This window comes from Arachis ipaensis, chromosome B05 (assembly GCF_000816755.2).
Source record: "Arachis ipaensis cultivar K30076 chromosome B05, Araip1.1, whole genome shotgun sequence".
NCBI lineage: Eukaryota > Viridiplantae > Streptophyta > Magnoliopsida > Fabales > Fabaceae > Arachis > Arachis ipaensis.
This window is the reverse complement of record NC_029789.2, coordinates 59,256,543-59,263,522: the sequence shown is the minus strand read 5'-3', so window position 1 is coordinate 59,263,522 and position 6,980 is coordinate 59,256,543. Positions and strand designations below refer to the sequence as shown.

The 6,980-nt window shown below is 37.8% G+C and overlaps 1 protein-coding gene across 1 annotated transcript; it reads right to left on the bottom strand.

Moving 5' to 3' along the window:
• On the bottom strand, positions 4,731-5,677 carry LOC107640634. Its single transcript, XM_016344144.1, has 2 exons — positions 5,230-5,677; positions 4,731-5,083 (listed from the first exon to the last, which is right to left on the bottom strand). The coding sequence occupies exons 1-2, from the start codon at positions 5,675-5,677 to the stop codon at positions 4,731-4,733; spliced, it is 801 nt and encodes a 266-aa protein (XP_016199630.1).

Sequence of the window (6,980 nt, the reverse complement as noted above, 5' to 3'; positions counted from 1 at the left end):
AGGACTTTAACTAAAAGTGCTAGGTTGGAGACAACCCACTATGGTATTATCTTCTATTTTTATCCTTAGTTTTATTTTATTTTATTTTTATTCTTAGTTTTATTTTGTTTTGTTTTATTCTTAATTTTATTTTATTCTATTTTTTTAAGTGTTCATTCATAATGTCTGCATCAGCATCTGCATTTTGCATACTGCATACTGCATATAAAAAAAACTGAACAGAAAGTTGCGTGGGAACTGTGCAGAAAGTGTGCCAATCGCACAAGCATCACCACGCGTACGTGTACTCCACGCGTACGCGTCACTTGGGATTTTGTTACTTCACGCGTACGCGTCAATGACGCGCATGGGTGACCCTAAAAAATTGACGTAAAAGGTATATTGGCCGAAAGTTGGGCTGGCTTGGTGCTGATACTGTGCCCGAGGCACAATCGCATCACGCGTACGCGTCGTGGACGCGTGCGCATCACTTTCACAATAAGCACTCCCACGCGTGCGCGTCAGGAATGCGCACGCGTCAGGTGACATTTTAGCACATATCCCAAAACGATCAGAGGGTTGTGCGAGCGACACGATGCCCTCGCGCGAGTAGCACAAACATGGTCACGCGTACGCGTGACCGACACTCACGCGTCGCTTCCCTCTTTGCGCATCCCACGTGTACGCGTCGCACCCTGTTTTTAAATTCTTACTTCTTTCTTCTATCCTTTCTCCTTCCTTCTTCCTCCTTTCTTACGTTCTTTTTCTTCGTTTATTCAACTTCTCATCCTTCTTCACTTTCATTCTATTTTACTTACTTTATTTGCATACTTTCATTCATTTCATTTTAATTTTGTGCATATTTTTATTTTCTTTTCTAAGTTTGTTATTTTACCATTGGTGTTAAATGTTCTTATTCAATAATTGTATCTTTTCTTGCATTATTTTGGTGCTTAGTGACTCGTTCTATACTGTTGGGTAATATTATTTAAATCAATGATAATCTTTTATGATACTTGTACTCCTCTTGCATTGATATGAACTTATACTGTCTTTCATTACCCACACTCTTCCTTTTTGTTGCAATTTTTGCACTATTGATATGCCATGTGCCTCTACTATTTTTTTCACTTGCATATTGTTGCTACCATGTAATTGAGACCTTCATTACCTGGCATTAACCCACCCATACTTTATTTGTTTTCCTATCTTTATTTTTGGGTTACTTTTCTTCCCTTTTTCTCTTCTTTTAGGATGGCCACCGGGAAGAGAACCGGAAGACGTTTACATGGGGCGACAGACAAGTTCCATCTGCACAATCTTTAGAGAAAGGCATCAGTTGGAACAACCCATCCACTTGCACATCTCAGCATGCACCGAGGACGGTGCAATCTTTAAGTGTGGGGAGGTCGATACCGATCTCCGTGGGTTGGTTACCTTCTTCTCAACACCAATATCTTATTTTCTTTATTAGTTCATTGTTGCATTTGTATGTTTTCTTGATTTTGTGCATATTTTACCACTACTTGGTTGAAGTAATATTTTCTTTTTCAAGAAACTTTTTATAGCATTTCACTAATTTCAATCAAAATTTTTATTGAACTTGTTTGAAGAAATATTATATTGGAACATAGTTTAGAGCTCGAACACACAAAACCAGTGAGACTTTGAGCCTAATTGATTGGTTGCATCTTATCAACCAATATTTTATTTTTGGTGTGTGTTGTTCTCTCTAATATTGTGATCTTTGTCTTGCTTAATTCTATATTTCCATGGTTTGATGTACGCATGCACTTATATGATTGAGGCCTTTGTTTCACTGAGCTTACACACCCATATGGCCTTACCTTTCATTATTCCTTGCAAACCAATTTTGAGCCTATTTCACCCCTTTATTCTTTACTTTAGCTCATCACTAACTCTAAGCGGAAAACAATAATGTCCTTAATTTGAATCCTTGGTTAGCTTAGACTAGTGAGAGTGTTCATGATTTAAGTGTGGGGAATTTGGGTTTGGAAATATTTGGTTTAAGAATTGGGTGTTATATATCTTTATGAAAATGTGAAAGAAATGTTTAGGACATATTCATGCATTCAATAATTTAATCATATGCATTGAAAAAAAAAAGAAAAAAAAATATTTATTAAGAAAAGTAAAAATTAAAAAATATATATATAGAAAAAGAAAAAAAAGAGAGAGAAAAAGAAAAGAAAAAGAGCAAACAATAAAAAGGGGACAAAATGCCCCAAAGTCAATGGTGAAAGCAATGCATATGAGTTGTACTCAAATTTGGATGCATGAATATGTGAAAAACATAATTAATGGGTATTTAGGCTTTATATTATGATTACATGGATTGTCCTAAGTTAGGTGAGAAGTTTAGGTTAATTAAGGATTCAGATTTTAGTCCACTTGACCAAATACAATCCTACCTTGACCCTAACCCCATTACAACCCTTAAAAGACCTCTTGATATGTGTATTTGTGCATTAAACTTTTGTTGATTAGTAGAAGAAGAGCAAGCCTTAGAAAGCAAGATTAGTAGAGAATTGAGAGATCAAACCTTAAACACCTGAGCGATTAGAGTGCATACACTTCTAGTGAGGGTTCGATGCTCGATTCCTTGTTCCCGGCTTTCATGAGCTATCTTCTTCTTGCAAGTCTATTTGTACTTCATTTTTATGATTTGAATTAGTGAAATCCAGTTCAATTTGTTCTTGAAAGATTTATTTACTTTTCACCAAGTAGGTAAAAGCATTTTGCATTTAGCTGCATTCATACAGATAGGTTGCATTTCATACATTCTACCATTCCTATTCACTTTTTTAGTTCTCTTGAGCTTAGCATGATGACATGCTAATGTTTAAGTGTGGGGAGGTTGATAAACCACTATTTTATGGTTTATATTGTGCTAAATTGAGTGGTTTTTCATCCATTATTCTCACGCTTATTCATACTATTTGCATGGTTTTATGTTTTCCTTCCTGATTTTGTGCTATGATTGAAAACATGCTTCTTTGGCCCTTAATTTTGCTATGTTTAATCCTCTCTTATTACCATTCGATGCCTTGATATGTGCGTTAAGTGATTTTAGGGATTACAGGGTAGGAATGGCTTGGAGGATGGAAAGGAAGCATGCAAAAGTAGAAGGAATACAAGAAACTGAAGGAACTGCTAAAGCTGTCCAGCATGACCTCCTAGTACTAAATCGACCATAACTTGAGCTTCAGAAGTCCAAATGATGCAGTTTTAGTTGCATTGAAAAGCTAACGCTTGGGGCTTCGCATTGATATATAATTTGTTATATCTGCCCTAAGGAAGGTGACACGCACCCGTGAATCACGCGGATGCGTGGCCTGGCAAAAACTCAATCCGCGCGAACGCGTGGTCGACGCTAACGCGTGATAATGCCGCGACCTGTACGTACCAGAAATCACTGAGGGCGATTTCTGTGCTGTTTCTGACCCAGTATTTGGCCCAGAAAACACAGATTAGAAGCTATAAAGTGGGGGAATCAATTCATTCATGAAGACAACATTCATTCTCATAATTTTAGGTTTTAGATGTAGTTTTAGAGAGAGAGAGGCTCTCTCCTTTCTCTTAGGATTTAGGATTAGGATTTCTCTTAGGATTAGGATTTCATCTTCTTCATTCCAGGTTCAATGTTCCTTAATTTATTTTCTCTTCTACTTTTATTTGCTTTATCACTTAGTTTATTTACTTTCTCAATTTGATTTATGAATTTTCCCATGTTAGAATTGATTTCTTTATTTAATATAATTTGAGGTATTTCATATTTATGATTGCTTTCTTCTATGATATAAATAATTTAGATTTTTTCCCTTTTGGCTTTTTTGGCTTTATTGGTGACACTTGAGTTGTCAAACTCAGCTGTTGATTGAAAATTGGAGTTTGCTGATTGATTTGGATCCCTCTAAAGCTAGTCTTTCCATAGGAGTTGACTAGGACTTGAGGAATCAAGTTGATTGGTCCACTTGACTTTCCTTTATTTAGTAAGGATTAACTAAGTAGGAGCAATAAATAATTCTCATCACACCTGATAAGGATAACTGGGATGGGATTTCCAGTTCTCATACCTTGCCAAGAGCTTTTCTAGTTATTAGTTTACTTCCATTGCCATTTACTATTGTTGCTTTTTATCTTATACATTAAAAATCCCAAAATATACCTTTTTCCATAACCAATAATAAATCATACATTCTCATTACACCTGATAAGGATAACTGGGATGGGATTTCCAGTTCTCATACCTTGCCAAGAGCTTTTCTAGTTATTAGTTTATTTCCATTGCCATTTACTATTGTTGCTTTTTATCTTATATATTAAAAATCCCAAAATATACCTTTTTCCATAACCAATAATAAATCATACTTTCCTACAATTCCTTGAGAGACGACCCGAGGTTTAAATACTTCGGCTATAAATTTTATTGGGTTTTGTTACTTGTGACAACCAAACTTTTGTAAGAAAGGATTCTCTATTGGTTTAGAAACTATAATTGCAATGAGAACTTATTTTGTGAATTTCTTTACTAGCAAAAATCCGATCGTCAGTGGTTCAACATGATTGAATCTTCCATGGTTTCTTCTGGTACTTCTCCACCTGATACTTGCTGCTCTAGCTCCATGGCTTCCTCACATTGTTCTTCTTCCAAAACTCCTTGAACTATCTTTTCCATTGTGTCCACCATCATGCATTCACCTGTGGACTCCTTGGGGTAACTCATGGCTTTAAAGACATTGAAAAACTATCTTCTCTTCATGCAATCTCAAGACTAACTCTCCTTTTTGAACATCAATTATAGCTCCGGCAGTAGCTAAGAATGGCCTTCCTAGGATGATAGATGTTTTAGACTCTTCCTCCATATCCAACACAACGAAATCAGCTGGAAAGATGAACTCTCCTACTTTCACCAACAAATCTTTCACTACTCCATGAGGAAACTTAAATATTCTATCAGCCAATTGAAGTGCCATTCTTGTTAGTTTGGCCTCTTCAATCCTCATTCTTTTCATCATGGCTAAGGACATGAGGTTGATGCTAGCTCCCAGATCACACAATGCTTTCTCAATGTTGATATCCCCTATGATGCAGGGGATTTGAAAGCTTCCAGGATCTTTCATCTTTTAGGGAAGCTTCTTTTGTATGATGGCACTACATTCTTCTGTTAGCACTATGGTCTCCTTCTCTCCCCAGTTTCTTTTCCTTGTCATGAGCTCCTTCAAGAACTTGGCATAAATGCCTCAACAAAGGGTATGTTGATTTGGAGCTTCTTAAAGATTTCCAAGAATCTAGAAAACTGGTTGTCTTTCCCATCCTTCGTCTGCCTTTGTGGATAGGGTACCTTTGGCACATAAGGCTTTAGGAGTTGCTTTGGTGGGAATGGTGCAGGGGTCTCTTCTTCATTCTTGGTTTCAGGGTTATTTGCAGCTTCTTCTCTTTGGTTGCTTTGACTTGGGAGTGATTCCTCCACAACTTTTTCACTTCTCAATATGATGGCCTTGCATTCTCCTCTTGTGTTGGCCATGGTATCACTAGGGAATGTATGTGTAGGCATTGGTATTTGTTTAGACAGGCTCCCTAGTTGTGCTTCCAGTTTTAAAATAGCTGCCCCCTGGTTCTTTCTGTTGGATCTGAACTCCTCTTGGTTTGCATCTATCTTCTTCTCAGAATGCATTTGTTTCTCCAAAACTATAGAAATGGTCCCTGTCAGTTGTGCTGACAGTTGCTATGGCAGCCTTCAGTTTTGCAAAATTGTTGCTGATCTCACATGGTTGCATGGTTAAGGATGATGTATCTTGATGGTGGTTGTTGTGTGTTTGTTGGGTGGAGTGGTATGATGCATTTTGTAAGTTGTGGTAGGGTGTATTTTGTGAGTTGTGATAAGGTCTGTTGTTTCCTGATTGATGGTTGTGGTTGTGGTTGTTGTATTGGTTAGATTGGTATGGCTTACGATCTTGGCTGTGGTTTTGTTGGTTTTCCCACCCAAAATTTGGGTGGTTCTTCCATCCTGGGTTGTATGTCTTGGCATTGGGATCATATGGTGGTCTAGAGGGATTGTTCATATAGTTAGCTTGCTCCCATTCATAGTCAACTTCTGGTGTATATCCTTCTTATGGAGGGGCTTGAGCTTAGACAGCTGAGACTTGGTTCTTCTCCATCTTCTTAGTTAAGGCTGCTAGTTATTCTGTGATCACTTTGTTTTGGGCTAACAAATCATCCATAGAATTGAGCTTCATCACTCCCCTCTTTTGAGCTCTATTTGAGGCATAGAAGTACTCATTTTCGGCCACAGTCTCTATGACATCTATGGCTTCTTCAATGGTCTTCTTCTTATTAAGTGAGCCCCCTGAAGAATGATCTATTTCCTATTTTGACTCATATAATAGTCCCTCATAGAAGATGTGTAGTTGCACCCACTCGTTGAATATATCCGGAGGGCATTTCCTTGTCAAGTCTTTAAATCTCTCCCAGGCCTCATAAAGGGTTTCACCATGCATCTTGTTGTCTGAAGGTTTGCACCTCAGCTCTCAGTTTATTGACTCTCTGTGGAGAGTAGAATCTTGCTAGAAACTTGTTCACAACATCATCCTAAGTTGTCAAGCTCTCCTTGGGAAATGCTTCCAACCATTTTGCTACCTTATCTCTGAGAGAAAAGGGAAACAAAAGTAGTTTGTAGGTGTCAGGGTGCACACCATTTGACTTTATAGTGTCACAAATCCTCAAGAATGTAGTAAGATATTGGTTGGGGTCCTCTTGGGCACTCCCTCCAAATGAGCAATTATTCTGGACAAGTGTGATGAGTTGAGGCTTCAACTCAAAGTTTTTAGCATGAATTGTTGACTTTAGAATGCTACGGCCACAGTTTTCTGGATTTGGGTTGATGTAAGAGCCTAGAACTCTCCTCTCTTGCCCAACATGATTGCCAGCATGGTTATGCACCTCTTCCTCCATAGTAACTCCCAGATCTTCCTCTACTA

Coding starts and splice junctions, on each gene's coding strand:
- LOC107640634 (XM_016344144.1), bottom strand. CDS start 5,677: ATGCATTCTGAGAAGAAGATAGATGCAAACCAAGAGGAGTTCAGATCC. Junction 5,084..5,229: donor TGTTGAGGCATTTATGCCAA/GTTCTTGAAGGA, acceptor CCTGCATCATAG/GGGATATCAACATTGAGAAA.